This window comes from Zonotrichia albicollis, assembly GCF_047830755.1.
Source record: "Zonotrichia albicollis isolate bZonAlb1 chromosome 34 unlocalized genomic scaffold, bZonAlb1.hap1 SUPER_34_unloc_1, whole genome shotgun sequence".
NCBI lineage: Eukaryota > Metazoa > Chordata > Aves > Passeriformes > Passerellidae > Zonotrichia > Zonotrichia albicollis.
The window spans coordinates 171,975-192,064 of NW_027428338.1; the positions used below are offsets into that span (position 1 = coordinate 171,975).

The 20,090-nt window shown below is 63.8% G+C and overlaps 3 protein-coding genes across 9 annotated transcripts; all 3 read left to right on the plus strand.

The window, feature by feature from the left end:
- The first annotated feature begins 31 nt into the window (after positions 1 to 31).
- Positions 32 to 4,797, plus strand: LOC141727315 (RNA-binding protein 4B-like). 6 transcript variants are annotated; one of them, XR_012578334.1, is made up of 5 exons: positions 32 to 54; positions 1,571 to 1,992; positions 3,620 to 4,309; positions 4,387 to 4,460; positions 4,641 to 4,797. XR_012578334.1 is itself a non-coding variant. In XM_074533750.1 (4 exons), the coding sequence occupies exons 2-3, from the start codon at positions 1,581 to 1,583 to the stop codon at positions 4,306 to 4,308; spliced, it is 1,101 nt and encodes a 366-aa protein (XP_074389851.1). In that variant the 5' UTR covers positions 32 to 54; positions 1,571 to 1,580; the 3' UTR covers position 4,309; positions 4,387 to 4,797. The 6 variants fall into 6 exon arrangements, 5 of the variants coding, with proteins under 5 accessions (XP_074389851.1, XP_074389852.1, XP_074389853.1 ...); XM_074533750.1 differs by having other exon boundaries at positions 4,387 to 4,797; XM_074533751.1 differs by lacking the exon at positions 32 to 54 and adding an exon at positions 977 to 1,083 and having other exon boundaries at positions 4,387 to 4,797.
- Positions 4,798 to 5,046: 249 nt separating this feature from the next.
- ZNRD2 (zinc ribbon domain containing 2) lies at positions 5,047 to 7,524 on the plus strand. 2 transcript variants are annotated; one of them, XM_074533734.1, is made up of 4 exons: positions 5,047 to 5,205; positions 5,535 to 5,647; positions 5,764 to 5,833; positions 6,720 to 7,524. In XM_074533734.1, the coding sequence occupies exons 1-4, from the start codon at positions 5,190 to 5,192 to the stop codon at positions 7,064 to 7,066; spliced, it is 546 nt and encodes a 181-aa protein (XP_074389835.1). In that variant the 5' UTR covers positions 5,047 to 5,189; the 3' UTR covers positions 7,067 to 7,524. The 2 variants fall into 2 exon arrangements, with proteins under 2 accessions (XP_074389835.1, XP_074389836.1); XM_074533735.1 differs by having other exon boundaries at positions 6,732 to 7,524.
- A 1,841-nt stretch (positions 7,525 to 9,365) lies between these two features.
- Positions 9,366 to 20,058, plus strand: EHBP1L1 (EH domain binding protein 1 like 1). The gene is made up of 18 exons (XM_074533733.1): positions 9,366 to 9,519; positions 10,709 to 10,766; positions 11,560 to 11,655; positions 11,749 to 11,802; positions 12,634 to 12,806; positions 13,788 to 13,918; positions 14,543 to 14,628; positions 15,021 to 15,169; positions 15,742 to 15,790; positions 15,889 to 16,352; positions 16,414 to 16,739; positions 16,910 to 17,070; positions 17,144 to 17,209; positions 17,559 to 17,664; positions 18,408 to 18,507; positions 18,712 to 18,785; positions 19,530 to 19,644; positions 19,879 to 20,058. The coding sequence occupies exons 1-18, from the start codon at positions 9,416 to 9,418 to the stop codon at positions 19,964 to 19,966; spliced, it is 2,400 nt and encodes a 799-aa protein (XP_074389834.1). The 5' UTR covers positions 9,366 to 9,415; the 3' UTR covers positions 19,967 to 20,058.
- Positions 20,059 to 20,090: the final 32 nt, after the last annotated feature.

A 20,090-nucleotide genomic window follows, 5' to 3' on the forward strand; every position in this document is an offset into this window, starting at 1 on the left:
GCAGCGCCGCAGCGCCTGCTCGTCGCTGAGCTCCAGGAAGGAGCAGCGCACCCGGTAAATGCGCTGCGCGGGGTACGGGCGGCGGCGGCGGCGGCCGCGGCGGGGGAGCGGGGATGGGGGAGCAGCGGGGAGGGAGATCCCGGTGGGTGCGGGGTGCCGGTCATGAGCACGGCACTGATCGCGGGTCCGTTCGTGGGGTTCATTCCGGTCCCGTTCGTGAGGTTCATCCCAGTCCCTGTCCCAGAACTCATCCCGCTCCCGGTCCCTGTCACAGTCCTGCTCCCGTTCCCCGTGCTGCTCCCGGTCCCTGTCACAGTCCTGCTCCCGCTCCCCGTCCTGTTCCTCGTCGCTGTCCCGGTTCCCTTCCCGGTGCCGGTGCCGGAGCCGCCGCAGCAGCAGCACCGCGTGGGACATGCCGGAGGCGGGGCTACGGTGGAAGGGGCGTGGTTAATGCGGGAGGGGCGGGGCCAGACCCAGCCGGGGCCGGTGGCCGCGGCAGTCCGGTGAGAGCGGGCGGTCGCTGTTTCTGACCGGGTCGATGCCGCACCGGTTCCGGTGCCGGTGCCGATCGATCCCGATGGAAGCGGTTGGTCCCGATCTGTCCCAGTCGGTCCCGGGGCCGGTGGGGGCAGTTGGTCGCTGTCCCTGTCCCCGTATCGGTGAATCCCGACGCCGGCAGGGACAGTCTGTCCGGGTCCCGGAGCCGGTCCCTGCTTCTGTGGATGCCGGTTTCCCAGGCTCGGTCCTGGTTCCCCGGTTTGGTCCCTGTTCCCCCGGCTCGGACCCTCCCGGCCAGGCCACGCCCCTCCCCCACGCCCTGATTGGTTAGAACTGCCTTCACGTGCCCTGAAAGCCCCGCCTCCCTTCTTACTTCCGGCGCTCCACCTCTCCCTATTGGCCACCGCGAGGGCGGGAACGCCGCTTTGTGCAAGACACTGTCTGGACCGCCTCTGGGCGGGGTTTCGCAGCGCTTTGACCAATCGTGTCGCACCGTTTTGCCGCTCTCGGCCAATCAGCGCGCGTGGTGGGCGGGGCCCCGCGTGAGGCGGCTACCGCCATTTTGTTTCCGTCATCGAGTACCGGGTGAGGGGGTGCGCGGTGAGACTCGGGGGGCCCCGGGGCGGGCACGGGTGGGACCGGGAGGAGCGGAGAAGGACCAGGGTCCTGCTGTCTGTGGGGGAGCATTGCACGGGATCCCGCGGCCTCGGGAAGGCGCCTGGAGGGGGCTCAGACCCGGGATGGGAGCGGGATGCGGTCTGAGGGAGACCCGGGTGCCCCTCCATGGCCTGGGGGCTCAGGGAGCACAACCGGGGCTGAGACTCCGCTCGGGAGCCTGGAGGTCTCCCGGCTCGTTATGAGGAGCCTGGGCTCGGGGGACTCTTCTGAAGGGGGTCTCTGCTTCAGGGTGCCCTGAGGGGTGAGGGGGATCCCATCGGGAATAAGCCGGAGGAGGATCCATGAAAGGTGGGGGGAACCTTCCCCATTCCCGGAGCGGCTCCGACCCCTCAGCAGGACCGGGGGTTGTGCGGGGAGGGTCTCACCGAGTCACCCGTTCCCTGGCACCCCTCAGGCTGGTCGCGATGGTGAAACTGTTCATCGGGAACCTGCCGCGGGAGGCGACGGAGCAGGAGATCCGCTCCCTGTTCGAGCAGTACGGGAAGGTGCTGGAGTGCGACATCATCAAGAACTACGGCTTCGTGCACATCGAGGACAGGACGGCGGCCGAGGACGCCATCCGCAACCTGCACCACCACAAGCTGCACGGCGTCTGCATCAATGTGGAGGCCAGCAAGAACAAGAGCAAGGCCTCCACCAAGCTGCACGTGGGCAACATCAGCCCCGCCTGCACCAACCTAGAGCTGCGCGCCAAGTTCGAGGAGTACGGCCCCGTCATCGAATGTGACATCGTCAAGGACTACGCCTTCGTGCACATGGAGCGGGCCGAGGATGCCGTGGAGGCCATCCGGGGGTTGGACAACACCGAGTTCCAAGGTGAGCCGCGTGGGGAGGTTGTGATCTGGGAGGATTTTTGCTGATTTTTGGTGTTACCGGCCCCACTCTGTGATTGGTGCTGTGTTTGGAGCCTCTTCTCGTCCTAGAGCACCAGAATTTGGCTCTGGGGATTGTGGCAGGCGCTGTCCCCATGCCCTTGTCCAGTGTCAGGGCTGGGGACACTGTGGTGGCTCCATGTTCGGGCAGAGTGGCTCCACAGCACTGGAGTTTGTAGGAATTCTGGGAGATTTACCCAAAACTGGTTGGTCAGGCTGAGCTCTGCCTCTGAGGCCACCTCATGGGATTGGTGGGGTCCCTTTGCTGCTGGAATTTGGAGGAAAACGGGGCTGGGAGCCAACGCTGTGTCCCATTGACTCCCATTGTCCCCATGGCTCCCATTGTCCCCAAGTCCTGCCTGGAACCACAGGGAGCCCCCTTGTCTGCGGGGCCTGGTGCCCACCCTGGTGGCTCCTGTCACCTCCCACCCTCAGCAGTGCCAGGGGTGGCTCTCGGGGGTCCCCATGGCTGCTGCCACCTCTTGGGGGTCCCTTGGATCTGGTGCCATTTCTGGGGATCCCACGGACCACCAGCCCCAACCCACCACGGTCTCAAATGTTCTGATCCTTGATATCATTTAATCTTGGTGTGATAATTAAATAATTTAATGACAAAACAATGGCTGGAGTTTGTGCCTCTGACAGGGACCCCAAACAAAGCAGCTCCTGGGCTTTCATCTCCTCGGGCTGTGCGCAGGAAGGTCTGGGGGTTGTCACCTCCTTCATGTCCCCAAATGTCCCTCACCTGGGTGGGCCACAGGTGGCTCTTAGGGGTCCCCAAGGGGTGGTGGCGGTTCTGGGGAACCCCACAGTGCCAGGGTGATTCTGGGGGTCACCAACGGTGCCAGGGTGACACTGAGGGGACCCACACAGAGTGCCAGTGCCAGAGATGGCCCTTGGGGACATCACAGTGCGGTGCCAGCCCTGTGTGACCCTGCAGTGCCAGAGCAGGGGGCGGCTCTGGGGGTCTCTGTGCCTGGTGCTGGTGTGAGCGCAGTTCTGGGGGATCCCATGGCCTTGTGCCAGTGCTGGGATCAATTCTGGGGGACCTCACGGCCTGGTGCCAGTGCTGGGATCAATTCTGGGGGACCTCACGGCCTGGTGCCAGTGCTGGGATCAATCATGGGGGACCTCACGGCCTGGTGCCAGTGCTGGGATCAGTCTGGGGGACCCCATGGTCCGATGTTGGGGTGACTCCAGGGAATCCTGTGGCGCAATGCCCATGGCACTGAGGCATCCAATGGGCTAATGACAGCACCAGGGTGGCACTGGGGCATGCCATGGCCCAATGTCAGCGTCAGGGTGGCTCTGAGGATCCCATGGCCTGATATCAGGGTGACTCCAGGGCATCCCATGGCCCAATGCCCAAGGCTCTGGGGGATCCCACGGCCTGGTGTCGGTGTTGAGGTGACTCTGGAGGATCCTCTGGCCCAATACCTGTGGCAGTGGGGGATCCCATGGCCTGATGTCACTGTCAGGGTGGCTCCAGGGATCCCACTGCCCGATGCCTGAGGCTCCGGGCCAGGCTGGGCGCGGTGCCCGGGGTGACGCCGCGTCTCCCTCTCCCCAAGGCAAGCGGATGCGCGTGCAGCTGTCCACCAGCCGGCTGCGGACGGCGCCCGGGATGGGAGACAAGAGCGGCTGCTACCGCTGCGGGAAGGAGGGGCACTGGTCTAAGGAGTGCCCGGTCGATCGCCCGGGGCAAGTGGCGGACTTTGCCGAGGCCTATAACGAGCAGTACGGAGCCGTGCGCACTCCCTACACCGCGGGCTATGGGGAGACCGTGTATTACGATGAGGCCTACGGCGGGATGGCCGACTACTACAAGCGCTACCGCGTCCGCTCCTACGCCACGGCCTCGGCGTACGACGCCTACGCGGAGCAGACCATGGCCCAGTACTCCCAGTACGCCCAGTACTCCCAGGTCCAGTCCTCGGCCATGGCCGCCACCACGGCCATGGCCGGCCGCATCCCCACCACCTTAGACGCGTACGACCGAGCGCTGCTGCCCACCCCGGGCGCGGCGGCCGCCGCCGCCGCCGCCACCGCCGCGGCCGCCGCCGCGTCCTCCACGTATTACACCCGGGACAGGAGCCCCCTGCGCCGCACGGCCGCCGCGGCCAGCACCGTCGGAGAGGCGTACACGTACGAGCGTGGGCAGCTGTCGCCCGTCTCCTCGGTGGCCCGGGCGTCCCTCTACGACATGCAGCGCTTCGGGCAGGATCTCTACATGGAGCGGGCGCGGTACTCCATCTTCTGAGGTGAGAACTGGGGGTTTTGGCCCTGTCGGGCATCTCCGCTCTGCTGGCGCCCGGTAACGGCATTTCCCCCCGCCCAGGATCACTGCAGACCTCCCGGGACTCGCCGCCGTTACCGTGGCTCCACAGCCCCTGGATATTGCCACCGTGCCAGGTCAGACGGGCCCCAGGTCGCTGCCGCCGCCGCGTACCCTCCCTGTCACCGGGACCCCCCGTCCCCACCGAAGCCGCCTGAGCCGCCACGTCCCAGCGCCCGCGTGTCCCCGCGTGTCCCCGGTTGTTCCTGAGTGTCCCCGTGTCCCCCATGTCCCCTCACCTCTCTGCTCTCTTCCAGGTGTGGCGGCCTCGGATGGAGCCGTGTCCCCCCCGCCTGCGCCCCCCCTTTTTGTACGGAGCTTCCCCAGAGTCCCCCCCCACTCTTCTGCGCGGGCAGGGGCACCCCCGGCCTCACCCGCCCCTTTGCCAGCAAAATAAACATTTTCACATTTTCACCGATTGCTGTCACTGAATTTCCGTGCCTGAGCCGTGGGGAGCGGAGTCTGAGATGGGCGGGGCCGGTTCTGTCCAATCAGCGCGCCGCGCCATCGGGAATTTTTGAAATCCCGCGCGAAATATGCAAATCAGCTCTGTTCGGGAGAATGCAAATAGGGGGCCTGAGCGGCGAATCAGATTGCGGGAAGGAATGGGCGTGGTCTATGGCGGGAGAGAGGCGGGGTTATGCAAATTTACGCCGCGCGGGGGCTCCGACCCCATTTCAGTCACTCACCCTGGGACTTATTTGGCGCCCGGAATTTATTTCACAAATTCGCGTCGCTGTTTCTGCCCGGAATTCTGTGTTGTGTTACGTCACTTCCGCCGCGACGCCGTCTCCGCAGCGACCATCATGGCGTTGAACGGCGGTGAGGCACCGGCGGGACCCCCCCCCGGGGCGCGGATCCCTCCCGGGACCCCCCCCTGACCAGCGGGAGCCAGCCCGGAACCCCCACCCGCCACCGCGACCGCACCGAGCCCTGAGAATCCTCCCCTTGACCCCCTCCGCCATTACCGGGACCTCCCCGGGACCCCCCCCCCCGCCATCCCAGGGCCGCCCCGTGACCCTCCCGTTCCCCTTCCCGCCGGTCCGAGTCCCCCCCAGCTCATCCCAGTCCCCCTTCACCCGCTTTCCCCGCGGTTTGGGACCCCTCCGGTAACCGAGACCCCTCCCCGGTAACCGGGTTCCCCCCCCTAGGCATGGACGAGGCCGAGGCGCGGCGGGAGCGGCTGGACCGGGCGAGCCGGGCCATGGGGGCGCTGCTGCTCCGGGGGTACCGAATGTTGGGGAGCTCGTGCCCGGAGTGCGGGGTGAGCGGGGGGGGAGCACCGGGACCCCCCCCCCGGACCCCCCCGGGAATTGGGCGGTATCGGAGGGGGTGGGGGAGGGGTTCCGGTCCCCCGTGACCCCCCCGTGCCCCCCCCAGACGATTCTGCTGCAGGACAAGGAGCAGCGGCTGCTGTGCGTGAGCTGCCAGGACCCCGAGCAGGGACACGGTGCGGGAAGGGGGAAACGGGAAAATCTGGGGAGAAATTGGGAATTTGGGGGAAAATTGGGAATTTGGGGGGAAATTGGGGATTTTGGGGCGGGGAAAATGGAGATTTTAGCGGGGAATTGGAGATTTGGGGGAAAATTGGGGATTTTGGGTGGGGGGCGATTGGGGATTTTGGGGGGGAAGGATTTGGGATTTTGGAGGGGGAATTCAGGATTTTGGGGAGGAGGGAATTGGGGATTTTTGGGGAGGGAAATTGGGGATTTTGAGTTGGAGATTTGGGGATTTTGAGTTGGGGATTTGGGATTTTGGGTGGGGGGAATTGGGGATTTGGGGCGGGACTTGGAGATTTTGAGTAGGGGAAAATTCAGGATTTTGGGCGGTGGAAACTGGGGATTTTGAGGGGAGGAATTGGAGAATTTGAGGGGGAATTGGGGATTTTTGGGGAAGAATTCTGTTTTTTGGGGGACAGTGGTGATTTTTGGGAGGAATTGGGGATTTTGAGGGCGGAGAATTGGGAATTTTGTGGGGGAGCAACTCGGGCTTTTGGGGGGGGGAAATTTGGGATTTTGGGAGGGAAATTGGGTATTTTAGGGGAAAAATTCTTTTTTTTGGGGGGGAATTCAGGATTTTGGGCGATGGGAATTGGAAATTTTGGGTAGGGCGAAACTCAGCATTTTGTGGGGTGGAAATTGGCGATTTTGAGCGCGGAGGGGGAACTCAGGATTTTGAGGTGAAGAATTGGGAGATTTTTGGGGGAGGAATTGGAGAATTTGAGGGGGATGGGCTGGAAATTTTTTGGCAATTTTGCGCCTGACCGGATTCGGGGGTGAGGTGGGAGAACCCCAAAGGTTTTGTGCCCCCTCCTCACCTCCCCCCCCTCCCCGCAGCCTCCGCCCCTCCCTCCGCCCCTCCCCGCCCCGAGCGCTGCGAGGGCGCAGCCGCCGCGTTCCGGGGCTCCCCCCGCCCGGCCCCGGAGCCCCCCGGTGTTGGCGGTACCGATGCCGGTGCCGATGGCGATGGCGGCACCGGGGCCGCGGTGGCGGCGGCGCGGGCGGCGCTGCTGCAGAAGCTGCTCTGGGCGGCGCGGGAGCTGCCCCGCAGCGGCTCCGTGGAGGGCAGCGCCCGCCTCTGCCGCCTGGTGCGGGACTGCGCCCTGGCCCTGCGGGGGCTGCGGGACCTGGAGCCCCCCGGGAGCCACCCGGGACCCCCCTCGGGGCACCCCGAGACTTTCTGAGACCCCCAGAGCCACCCCCGGGGCACCCTGAGACATTCTGAGACCCCCGGGAGCCACCCCAGGGCAATCTGAGACCCCCGGGTGCCACCCCGAGACCCCCCCCAGGACAGTATGAGACACTCTGAGACCCCCCCTGGGCACCCTGAGCCCCCCGGGAGCCACCCGGGACCCCCCTTGGGGCACCCCGAGACTTTCTGAGCCCCCCGGGAGCCACCCCCGGGGCAGGCTGAGGTATTCTGAGACCCCCAGGAGCCACCCCAGGGCAATCTGAGACCCCCTGAGCCTCACCCCGGACACCCCCCAGGACACCCTGAGACCCCCCTGGGCACCCTGAGACCCCGGGACCCCCTTCAGGGCACCCCGAGACTTTCTGAGACCCCCAGAGCCACCCCCGGGGCAGGCTGAGGTATTCTGAGACCCCCGGGAGCCACCCAGGACCCCTCTCAGGGCATTCTGAGACCCCCTGAACCTCACCCCGGACACCCCCCAGGACACCCTGAGACCCCCCCTGGGCACCCTGAGCCCCCCGGGACCCCCTTCAGGGCACCCCGAGACTTTCTGAGACCCCCAGAGCCACCCCCGGGGCAGGCTGAGGTATTCTGACACCCCCGGGAGTCACCCCAAGACCCCCCCCCAGGACAGTATGAGACACCATGAGACCCCCAGGAGCCACCCCGGGGCACCCTGAGACCCCCGGGAGCCACCCGGGACCCCCTTCTGGGCACCCCAAGACATTCTGAGACCCCCGGGACATTGTGAGACCCCCAGGAGCCACCCCAGACCCACCCAGGACAGTCTGAAACCCCCTCTATGACACCCTGAGACCCCCAGGATACCCTGGGAGCCACCCTGGACCCCTCCCTGGGATTCCCTGAGACCCCCAGGATTCTCTGAGACCCCCAAGAGCCACCCAAGACCCCCCCAGGACACCCTGAGACCCCCGGGAGCAACCCCAGAGCCCCCCCAGGACACGGCTCCAGATTAAACACCCGGGTTTGGTGTGAAATGGGAGTTTTAAAAGTGATTGATGTAAAATAAATTTTATATGAAAGGGTTTGGTATAAAAGAGATTTGATATAAAATGAATTTGGGATGAAGGGTTTGATAGAAAAGGGTTTGATAGAAAAGGGTTTGATAGAAAAGGGTTTGATTTAAAGGGGTTTAATACAAATTTGGTATGACAGGGTTCAGCGTGCAGTTTGGGATAAAAGGGATTGATATAAAATCAATTTTATATAAAAGGGTTTGAAGTAAAAGGGATTTTATAGAAAAGAATTCGATATAAAAGGGCTTGGGATAAAAGGAGTTTGACATAAAATGATTTGATAGAAATTGGATATAAAAGGGTTTGGTCTGAAAGGTTTGGTGTATAAAGTTTTTGGTGTGAAAATTATATAGAATAATTTTATATAAAAGGGATTTGATAGAAAAGACTGATATAAAAGGGATTTGGGATAAAGGGTTTGGGATAAAAGGCATTTTATAGAAAAGGATTTGATACAAATTTGGTATAACAGGGTTCGGTGTGAAATGGAGTTTGGGATAAAAGTGATTGATATAAAATACATTTTATATAAAAGGGTTTGGTATAAAAAGGGAATTTGGGATAAAGGGTTTGATATAAAAGGATTCGACACAAATTTGGTATAAAAGGCATTTTATATTTAGGTTTTGGTATAAAGGGTTTTAATATAAAATAAATTCCATAGAAAAAGAATTTGATATACAATAAATTCGGTATAAAAGGGATTTGATACAAAATAAATTGAATATAAAAGGGATTTACTATGAAAGGTTCTGATAGAAATAAATTTGGTATAAAATAAATTCAGTACGAAAGGAACTTGATAAAAAAGTAAACTGGTATAAAATAAATTTGGTTTAAAAGGGGTTCAGTATAAAATGAATTTGATATAAATTGGATATAAAAGGGATTTGATTTTCTCTAAAAGGGATTTGGGATAAAAGGGAATTTCTCTAAAAGGGATTTGGGATAAAATCTTTGGTTCGGTACCAAAACCGACCCCAACCCCGACCCCAAACCCCAGAATCCCGGATCCGACCCCAAACCCGCCCCCAAATCCTCTGCGGTGGGGGTGGGGCCGCCCCTCCCCCCCTCCCCCTCTCCGATTTCCCACGCTGGGGGGGGGGGGCTTGGGGGGGGTTCGGAGCTGTCGCGACAGATCGCGATCCCTGCAGCGCCCCGGGGGGGGGCGGCGGCGGCTTTGGGGACCCCCGGGGGGGGTTTTGGGGTTTTATTTTGGGGAGGGGTCCCGGTTTTTTTTTTTTATTTTTTGGGGGTTTATTTTGGGTTTTTTTTTTATTTTGGGGAGGGGTCCCGGGGGGTCCATGGGGAGCGTGTGGAAGCGGCTGCAGCGCGCGGGGAAACGCGCGGCCAAAGTTCGCTTCGAGGCCACGCTGGAGGAGCTGCTGGTGGAGGGGGGGGGCAGCTGGTGAGTGACCCCCCCCCACCCCCCCACCCCGGACACCCCCAAATCCCCCCCGGGACCCCCGACCCACCGGGACCCCCCCAGAGTCCGTGGGAGTATCCAAATCTTCTGTGATTCACCCCAAATTCGTGAGAACCCCCCCCCAAAAAAAAAACAGCCACGGGACCCCCCCAGATCGCCCCCGGACCCCACCGGGACCCCCCCCCCAAAATCCGTGGGAATTCTCAAATCTTCTGAGATTCCCCCCAAATTTGTGAGACGCCCCCCCCGGGACCCCCCCCCCCCAAAATCTCCGGGAATTCCCAAATCTTCCAGGATTTCCCCCAAAATTCGTGGGTTCTGCTCCCACAAAGAAAAACCCCGGAGACCCCCACGGACACCCCCAAATTCTCGTGGACGCCCCCGATCCGCTGGGACCCCCCCCCCCCAAAATCCGTGGGGATTCCCAAATTTTCTGGGCTTCACCTCAAATTTGTGGGACCCCCCCCATAAAAAAGGGAACTCCCCCCCTCGGGACCACCCCAAAAATTTCTGGGAATTCCGAAATTTTCTGGGATTCGCCCCAAATTCATGGGACCCCACCGCCCCCCAAATTAATGGAATTTCCCCCCAAAACTCCCCCGGGACCCCCCCAATCCTCTGAGACCCCCCCCAAGTGTGGGGGAGGGACCCCAAACCCCCCCCAGGAACCCCCAAAATCTCTGAGACCCCCCCTCAAAAAAACCACAGGACCCCCCCCCCCAGAAAAAAACCTCCGAGAACCCTCGGACCCCCCCAAAACCCCCCAGGGACCCCTCAAATCAACGACCCCCCCCCAAAAAAATCCCTGGGGACCCCCCCAGGACCCCCCAAAATTCCCCCTCCGGGTTAATTTTGAGTATAAAATGTCCATAAATGGGGTCGGGTTAAAAATAACCCCGGGGGGGGGAGGGAGAACCCCCCCTGCCCATCCCCCCCAGGGGTGTCCGGTTTCCCCCCCCGGCCCCAAATTTAGCCGTGACCCCCCCTCGGTGGGTGGGGGAGGGGAGGGGACGCGGTTTGGGGGTCCCGAGAGGGGGGGGGGGGCATCAATTTTGGGGAGGGGGCGTCAATTTGGGGGTGTTGGAGTGGGGGGAGGGGGAGATTTTGGGGGTCTTGGGGAGGGTGGGGGGCGGTTTGGGGGGGGGTCCTGACGCCCCCTGCCCCCCCTCAGGACCCCCGACAGACTGACCGTGGTGTGGAGCCGGCGGCAGCGCAGGGTCTGCTCCAAGGTGGGGAGGGGTCCTGGGGGCATTTTGGGGGGTCCCGGGGTGGGTTTATGGGGGTCTCGGTGGGTTTTGGGGGTCCTTGGGGGGTGGGGGGGTCCCTGGGGGATTTGTGGAAGTCCTGGTGGGGTTTGGAGGGTCCGTGGGGGTGTTTGAGGGGGTCCTGGTGGGGTTTGGGGGGCGTCCCAGGGGGTTTTGAGGGGTCTGGGGGGTCCTGGAGGGGGGTCCTGGGGGGGTCTCGGTGGGGTTTGAGGGGGTCCTGGAGGGGGGTCCTAGGGGGGTCTCGGTGGGGTTTGGGGGTCTCTGATGGGGGGTGCAGCCCCACAGGTGAGAGTTGGGGAGGTTTGGGGGGGGTTCTGGGGGGGTCTTTGGGGGTCTCTGGGGAGCCCAGGGGAGGTGGGGATGACTGGGGGGGGGGGTCATGGGTGGTTTTGGGGGGGTCCCGGGGGGTTTTTAGGGGGCATCAGGGATGGTTTGGGGGTCCTGAGGGGGTCAGGGTTGGTTTGGGGGTCTCGGATGGTTCCAGGAGGGGTCAGGGAGGGTTTGGGGGGATCAGGGTTGATTTGGGGGGGTCCCGGAGGGTTTTGGGGGGTCCCTGATGGGGGGTGCAGCCCCGCAGGTGGCAGCCGAGGGGTCAGGGTTGGTTTGGGGGTCCCGGGGGGCTCAGGGATGGTTTGGGGGTCCCGGGGGGGTCCCGGGGGGCTCAGGGATGGTTTGGGGGTCTCGGGGGGGTCCCGGGGGACTCAGGGTTGGTTTGGGGGTCCCGGGGGGTTTTGGGGGTCCCTGACGGGGGGTGCAGCCCCGCAGGTGGCAGCCGGGCATCCAGGACCCGCGGCGGGGCATGGTGGTCTGGGTGGTGCCCGAGACCCTCGAGGTGGTCGTGACCCTGTACCGGGTACGTGCGACCCCCCCGGACCCCCCCCCCGTGTCCCCAAACCCCCCCAATGTGTCCCCAACCCCCCCCAGTGACCCCCCCGTGCCCCCCCAGGACCCCCAGGCCACCGCCTTCGATGACAAAACCTGGAACTTCCTCGTGGTCAATGTGAGAGGGGCGGGGACCCCCAAAAATGGGGAGGGGGCACCCCAAAAATGGGGGGGACTCCAAAAACGGGAGGGCACAACAGGAACAATGGGGGGGAAACCCGGGGGTCCTTGGGGGTCCCTGGCGGTCCCCTGGGTGACATTGGGGTCCTTTGGGGTGGGGGATATTGGGGTCCCCTGGCTGTCCCCAGCTGTCCCCGTGCCCCAGCCAGTGGTGTCCCCGAGCTGTCCCCAATGTCCCCTGGGTGTCCCCGGTTGTCCCCAGCTGTCCCCGTGCCCTAACCTGCGATGTCCCCAGCTGTCCCCAGTGTCCCTGGGTATCCGTGGCTGTCCCCGTGTCCCCAGCTGTCCCCGGTGTCCCCGGTGTCCCCAGCTGTCCCCAGTGTCCCCAATATCCCCAATATCCCCATCTGTCCCCGGTGTCCCCATCTGTCCCTGGTGTCCCCAATATCCCCAGCTGTCCCCAGCTGTCCCCAGCTGTCCAATCTGTCCCCGGTGTCCCCAGCTGTCCCCAATATCCCCATCTGTCCCCATCTGCCCCAGCTGTTCCCCAGCTGTTCCCCAGCTGTCCCCAATATCCCCAGCTGTCCCAGCTGTCCCCATCTGTCCCAGTGTCCCCATCTGTCCCCGGTGTCCCCATCTGTCCCCATCTGTCCCCAGTCTCCCCATCTGTCCCAGCTGTCCCCAGCTGTCCAATCTGTCCCCGGTGTCCCCAGCTGTCCCCAATATCCTCAATATCCCCATCTGTCCCCAGTGTCCCCAGCTGTTCCCCAGCTGTCCCCATCTGTCCCAGTGTCCCCCAGCTGTCCCCATCTGTCCCCGTGTCCCGCAGGAGTCGCGGGGCCGGCGCTCGGTGGTGGCCGCGGCCCCGCTGGAGCTGGGGCGCCTGGCGGGGGTTGGGGACACGGCCCTGTCCCTGTCCCTGCGGCCCCGCACACGCAAGGTGACAACGGCGACGCTGCGGCTGCGGCTGCGCGGGCTCGTCCTCATGGAGGGACACCCCACGTACGGCTTGGGGACATCAGGGGACATTGGGGGGATTTGGGACATTAGGGGCATTGGAGACATTGGGGAGACATTGGGGAATGGGGAGGGGGAGGACATTGGGGACATCGGGGACGTCAGGGGAACATTGGGAGATTGGGGAACTTGAAGGGACATCAGGGACATCATGGGGACGGGAGGACAATGGGGACATCGGGGACACTGGTGACATTGGGGGATTGGGGACATTGGGGAGACATTGAGGGGACAGGGGGACATAGGGGACATTGGGGGATTGGGGGCATTGGGAGAATGGGGACATCAAGGGGACGGGGGGACATTGAGGGGACATTGGGGACACTGTGGGGATGGGGGGACATTGGTGAGACACTTTGGGGACAGGGGGGACATTGGAGAGACATTGAAACGATGTTGAGGACAGGGGGACATTGGGGGAATGGGGACATCAAGGGGACGGGGGGACATTTGGGACATTGAGGTGATGTTGGGGACATAGGGGGATTGGGGACAGGGACATTGGGGACATTGAGAAGGAATGGGGACATCGGGGACGGGGGGACATTGGGGACATTGAGGGGACAGAGGGGACATTGAGGGAATGGGGAGAGGGGGGACATTGGGGACAGGGGGGACGTTGGGGACATCGGGGGGACGTTGGGGTCATCAAGGAGGAATGAGGACAGGGAGAACATTGGGGGCTTTGGGACACTGGGGACATTGAGGGGACATTGGGGACATCAGGGGGACTGGGGGACCTTGAGGACATTGAGGGGACATTTGGGGATTTGGGACATTGGGGACATTGAAGTGACATTGGGGGGACATTGGGGACATCAGGGAGGAACAGGGACATTGTGGGACATTGGGGACACTGGGGGGACATTGGGGGAATGGTGACACCAGGGGGTCCCCATTGAGGCTGGGGGGGCCTTGGTGACCCCCCCTGGTGACCCCCTGGTGACACTGTCCCCCCCCCCCCAGGGACGAGGACATGCAGAGTGTCACCAGCCTGAGCCCCCCCGGGGACGTGGCCGACCTTGGGGACTTCGAGAGTGACCCCGAGGACGAGGGGGGGACACACAGGGCGGGGGGCGCCACCCCTGCGCCCCGAGGTGTGTCCGCAATGTCCCCAATGTGTCCCCAGTGTCCCCAAACCTGCTCGGTGTCCCCAATGTGTCCCCAGTGTGTCCTCAGTGTGTCCCAAATGTCCCCAATGTCCCCAAACCCGCCTGGTGTCCCCAAAGTGTCCTCAATGTGTCCCCAATGCCCCCAAACCCACCCGGTGTCCCCAGTGTGTCCCCAGTGTGTCCCCAGTGTGTCCCAAATGTCCCCAATGTCCCCAAACCCGCCCGGTGTCCCCAATGTCCCCAATGTGTCCCCAATGTGTCTCCAATATGTCCCAAATGTGTCCCCAGTGTGTCCCCAATGTGTCCCCAGTGTGTCCCCAAGGTGTCCTCAATGTGTCCCCAATGCCCCCAAACCCACCCGGTGTCCCCAATGTGTCCCCAATGTCCCACCCGGTGTCCCCAATGTGTCCCAAATGCGTCCCAAATGTGTCCCCAATGTGTTCCCAGAGTGTCCCCAATGTCCCCAGTGTGTCCCAAAGTGTCCCCAAGGTGTCCCCAAAGTGTCCCCAATGTGTCCCCAATATCCCCAACCCCCCCCCCCAGTGTCCCCCCAATTCCGGGGGTGTCTCTGGATTGGGGGGGGTCCCTGACCCCTCCCTCCCCTCCCAGCGCCCCCTCCCAGCCGGGACCCCCCCAATTTGGGGGCACGGAGGGAGTCCCCAGAGCCCCCAGAGCCCCCCCCTGAAATAACCACGGTGAGTGGGGGGGGTGGGGACCCCTGAATTGGGGGGGAGGGGAATGTGGGGACCCCCTCAATGGAGGGAGGGGGGGGGGTCCCATGGGAGTTTGGGGGGGGGGTCTCTCTGTGCTGGGGGGGTCTCTCTGTGTTTTGGGGGTCTCTCTGTGTTATTGGGGTCTCTCTGTATTGGGGGGGGGGTCCCTGGGTTTTGGGCGGGGTCTCTCTGTATTGGGGGTCTCACTCTATTCTGGGGGATCTCTCTGCATTTGGGGGTCTCTCTGTATTTGGGGTCTCTCTGTGTATTTGGGGGGCTCTCTGTGTTTTGGGGGTCTCTCTGTATTGGGGGGCTCTCTCTCTATTAGGGGAGGGGTCTCTCAATGCTGACCCCCTCCCCATATTCCCCCCCAGGACCCCCCCGGGGGTCGCGGGGCGCTCCTGGCCTGGTGCCGGGGGGTCACGGCCGGGTACCCGGGGGTCTCCATCGCCGATTTCGGGGGGTCCTGGAGCAGCGGGTTGGGGTTCTGCGCCCTCCTGCACCGGCTGAGACCCCGAGAGATGTGAGGGGGGGGCAGGAGGGGAGGGGAGGGCGTTTTGGGGGGTCCTGGGGGGGCTTGGGGGGGGTCCTGGGGATGTCCTGGGGGGTTTGGGGGGGACATGGAGGGGTTTGAGGGGTCCTGAGGGGTTTGGGGGGAACCTTGGGGGGGGGTCCTGGGGTGTTTGGGGGGTCCTGGGGGGTTTGGGGAGGACGTGGGGGGTTTGGGGGGAACCTTGGGGGGGTCCTGGGGGGTTTGGGGGGGTCCTGGAGGGTTTAAGGGGGGGTCACAGTTGGATCCTTGGGGTTTTAGGGGGATCTTGGGGGTGTCCTGTGGGGTTTCGGGGGGTCCTGGGGGGGTCCTGTGTGGTTTTGGGGGGTCCTGGGGGGTTTCGGGGGGTCCCAGGGGACAGAGAGGACCCTTGGGGGAACTGGGGCACACAGGGGGCGGTTGAGGAGCAATTTGGGGGTTCACCCATGGATGGGGAGGGGTCAGAGCCCCCCTGAAATGTTGGGGGGACCCTTTTGGGGGGGGGGGTTGGGTCACTTGGGGACCCCCACAGTGACCAAACCCCCCCCCCCCCCCCCCCCCCGCAGTGATTTCAGCGCTCTGGACCCCCGGGACCACCGGGGCAACAACAAACGGGTGCGTGGGGGGGGCCGGGGGGGGGGTCCAGGCTTGGGGGTCCCCCTCCCCCACCTTGACCCCCCCCCCTCCCCAAATTCCCCTCCCCCCCTCTGCAGGCCTTCGATGCCTTCGCTGCCCTGGGGGTCCCGCGGCTCCTGGACCCCTCGGACATGGAGACCCCCGACAGCCTGGGGGTCATGACCTTCCTCAGCCAGGTCCGGGCAATCCTGGGGACCCCCCCGGGGACACCCCCGGACCCTCGGAGTGACGTCACCAAGGGGGGGCCCCAAGAGAACCCTCCGGACCCCCAGAGCGGCTCCATCGAGGAGGGGAGACCCCCGGAATCACCGGGTGACGTCACCGAGGGGGGGCCCCAAACGACCCCCCCAGAGACCCCCCCGGACCTTCGGAGTGACGTCATAAAGGGAGGATCCCAAACGACCCCCCAGGGGACACCCCCTGACCCCCGGAGTGACGTCATCGAGGGGAGACCCCAAACCACCCCCCCGGACCTTCAGAGTGACGTCATCGAGGGGGGGACCCCAAACGACGCCCCCGGGGACACCCCTAAACCCCCAGAGTGACGTCATCGAGGGGGGACCCCAAACCAAACCCCCAGGGACGCCCCCGGACCTTCGGAGTGACGTCATCGAGGGGGGACCCCAAAAGACCTCCCCGGGGACCCCCCCAGATTCCCGGAGTGACGTCATCGAGGGGGGACCCCAAACGCCCCCTCCAGAAACTCCCCCGGACCTTCAGAGTGATGTCACCGAGGGGAGACCCCAAACGACGCCCCCGGGGACACCCTTAAACCCCCAGAGTGACGTCATCGAGGGGGGGCCCCAAACGACCCCCCTGCGCCCCCAGAGCGGCTCCATTGAGGAGGAGCCCCAAGAGCCCCCCCGGCACCCCCAGATCCCCCCAGAGACCCCAACGGGGACCCCCCAGAAACCCCAAATCAGCATCAGCGAGGGGGGGCCCCAAGAGACCCCCCCAGACCCCCCCCAGGTGGACACGGAGCAGGGGGAGACCCCCCCAGAGCCCCCCATGGAGGGGGAGTCCCCCCAGGACCCCCAAACCGAGACCCTGAATGAGGGGGGGAGCCCCCCCCGGGACCCCCGGCTCGGCCCCATTGAGGGGGAGCCCCCCCAAGACCCCCCCCCCAGTATTTGGGGAGGGGGCGGCAGTGCCCGAGCCCCCCCCCCGCTCCCCCCGGCCCGCGGGGGTGGGGAGGGGTCTCCCCACGCCCCCCCCCCGCTCCAGGAGCTTCCCCCGCCTGCGGGACCCCCCCCCCCAAGGTGAGACCCCCCCCCATCAGAGACCCCAAAAATGCCCCCCCCCCGAACCCCCCCGACCCCCCTCTGTCCCCAGGGTGACGTCGGGACCCCCCCAGAGACCCCCAGGGAGCCCCCGGAGACCCCCGAGGAGGAGAGCGGGGTAAGGGGGCACGGGGGGGACATTGGGGACAATGGGGGGACATGGGGACAAATGGGGACACGGGACAATGGGGGGACATGGGGACATTGGGGACATGGGGAGGGGCGGGGACATGGGGACAGTGGGGGGGACATGGGGACAATGGGGACAATGGGGACATGGGGAGGGGGGGACATGGGGACATTGGGGGGCACTGAGGGACACTGGGCACAGGGGGAGGGGGACATTGTGAGGAGAGCAGGGACAACCATGGGTGACACAGGGGTGACACAGGTGTCCCCACGGTGACAGGGACAGTGGGTGACACAGGGGTGACACAGAGGTGACACCGATGTCCCCACGGTGACAGGGACAGTGGGTGACAGCCGAGCTGCTGGCCCTGGAGCAGGAGCAGGCCCGGTTGGACGCTCAGGCCCCGGCGCTGGAGCGGGAACTGCGGGAGCTGATGGACAGCGGTGAGGGGACATTGGGGACACTGGGGGGACATTGGGGACATTGGGGGGACATTGGGGACACTGGGGGGACATTGGGGACATTGGGGGGACAGCAAGGACAGGGGGATGTTGGGGACAGGGGCATTGGGGTTTGGGGACAGAGAGGGGGCATTGGGGACATTGGGCATTGAGGACAAGGGAAAGGAGGGACACCAGGGGGACATCATGGGGACACCAGGGGGACATCGAGACATCGAGGGCACATGGCCCACAATGTCCCCAATGTCCTTGATGTCCCCAATGTCCCTGATTTCCCCAACGTCCCCAATTTCCCTGATGTCCCCATGTCCCCAATCCCCCTGCTATCCCCAGTGTCCCTGATGTCCCCATGTCCCCAATGTCCCCAATATCCCAATGTCTCCATTGTCCCCCAATGTCCCCAATCCCCCAATGTCCCTGATGTCCCTAATGCCCCAATGTCCCCAATATTCCCTAATATTCCCCAATATCCCCAATCCCCCCGATGTCCCAAATATCCCCCATTGTCCCCACTGTCCCCAATCCCTCCGATGTCCTCATTGTCCCCAACGTCCCCGCTGTCCTCATGTCCCTGATGTCCCCAATCCCCTCATTGTCCCCAACGTCCCCGCTGTCCCCGTGTCCCTGATGTCCCCATTGTCCCCAACGTCCCCGCTGTCCCCGTGTCCCTGATGTCCCCAATCCCCTCATTGTCCCCAACGTCCCCGCTGTCCCCGTGTCCCCAGGCGCAGACCCCGCCCGCGAGGAGCGGCTGCTCCGGGCCTGGTTCTCGCTGGTGCAGCAGCGGAATTTGCTGGTGCGGCGCCAGGACCAGCTGCAGCTGCTGTGAGGGGACAGCGGCGACACCGCGGCGACACCGTGGTGACATCGCTGCGACAACGCCACACTCCCCCCGTGTCCCCTCCCTGTGCCCCCGCCCGGCTCCCGTGTCCGGGATGCTGCGGGAGGGGCTCTGCCAGTCCCGGTGACATCTCCTTGTCCCCTTTGTCCCCTTTTGTCCCCGTTTTTGTCCCCTCGTGTCACCCCCAGGGCGCAGGAGCGGGACCTGGAGCGGCGCTTTGAGCTGCTGAGCCGGGAGCTGCGGGGGCTGCTGGGGACAGAGGGTGCGACAATGGGGACATCGGGGGGACATTGGGGACATTGGGGACATTGGGGACAGGGGGCCAGTGGGGCATTGAGGGGACATTGGGGACATCGGGGGGACATTGGGGACATTGGGGACATTGGGAACAGGGGGCCAGTGGGGCATTGAGGGGACATTGGGGACACTGGGACATAGAGGGGATATTGGGGATGGGGGGGACACTGGGGACATTGAGGGGACATTGGGGACAGGGGAGGACATGGAGACAGAGAGTGCAACATTGGGGACAGGGGGGGACACTGGGGACATCGACACTGGGGACATTGGGACATCGAGGGGACACTGGGGACGTTGGGGGGACATTGGGGATGGGAGAACATTGGGGACATCGAGGGGACATTGGGGGGACACTGGGGACACTGGGAACAGGGAGGGGACACTGCGGACATCGAGGGGACATTCTGGACACACTGGGGACAGGGGGACATTGGGAACAAAGGGTAGGATGGGGACATTGGGGATGGAGAGAACATTTGAGGGGACAGGAGAGCATTTGGGGACACTGGGGATGGCAGGAGAACATTTGTGGGGGACATCGGGTGGGACATGGGGACATTGGGAACACTTAGGGACATTTGGGGACACAGACACAGCGGGTGCCAGGCACAGAAGGAGGCACCGGGGGGGGGGACACAAAGGGATTTGGGGACCTTTTTGGGGACATTTGGGGACTTTTTGGGGACCTTTTTGGGGACATCCCCAGAGTGGCAGAAGCCGCCGGCGCAGCGCGAGCGCGAGCAGCTCTTACTGGAGGAACTGGTGGCACTGGTGAACCGGCGGGACCGGCTGGTGCGGGACCGGCACCGCCGCGAGAGCAGGTGGGGACACCGGGGGACACCGTGGGGACACCGGGGGGACATCGAGGGACACCGGGGAGACACCGAGGGAACAGCGGGGAGACAGCGGGGAGGGGTCCCGGGAGGGGTTTGGGGGGCTCAGGGGTGGCACAGGTCGCTCCTGGGGGGTTTTAGGGCTGTCGAGGGTCTTGAGGTGGATGGGGAGGGGTCCTGGGGGGGATTTTTGGGGGGTCCAGCCCTGCCCGACCCCCGCAGGGCGCTGGAGGAGGATGAGGAGCTGCGGAGGAGCCTCGAGCCCCGGCGGCGCCGCTTCGGCCGCAGGGAAACGTGCGGGATCTGCTGAGGGACCCCCAAAATCCTCCGGGACCCCCCCCGGGAACCCCCAGATCCCGGTGGATGTGGCAATAAAGGAGAATTTCTGTGTGAAATCCGATGGGGGGAAACTGGGAGGGACTGGGATGGACTGG

What these genes read in the sequence shown, in the direction of transcription:
- LOC141727315 (XM_074533750.1), top strand. Translation starts at nt 1,581, where the DNA reads ATGGTGAAACTGTTCATCGGGAACCTGCCGCGGGAGGCGACGGAGCAG. An exon ending in GGACAACACCGAGTTCCAAG is followed by an intron (nt 1,993 to 3,619) that starts GTGAGCCGCGTG and finishes CCTCTCCCCAAG; the next exon opens with GCAAGCGGATGCGCGTGCAG.
- EHBP1L1 (XM_074533733.1), top strand. Translation starts at nt 9,416, where the DNA reads ATGGGGAGCGTGTGGAAGCGGCTGCAGCGCGCGGGGAAACGCGCGGCC. An exon ending in CGGCTGAGACCCCGAGAGAT is followed by an intron (nt 15,170 to 15,741) that starts GTGAGGGGGGGG and finishes CCCCCCCCGCAG; the next exon opens with TGATTTCAGCGCTCTGGACC. An exon ending in GCGGGACCCCCCCCCCCAAG is followed by an intron (nt 17,071 to 17,143) that starts GTGAGACCCCCC and finishes CTCTGTCCCCAG; the next exon opens with GGTGACGTCGGGACCCCCCC.
- ZNRD2 (XM_074533734.1), top strand. An exon ending in GCTCGTGCCCGGAGTGCGGG is followed by an intron (nt 5,648 to 5,763) that starts GTGAGCGGGGGG and finishes TGCCCCCCCCAG; the next exon opens with ACGATTCTGCTGCAGGACAA. An exon ending in GGACCCCGAGCAGGGACACG is followed by an intron (nt 5,834 to 6,719) that starts GTGCGGGAAGGG and finishes CCCTCCCCGCAG; the next exon opens with CCTCCGCCCCTCCCTCCGCC.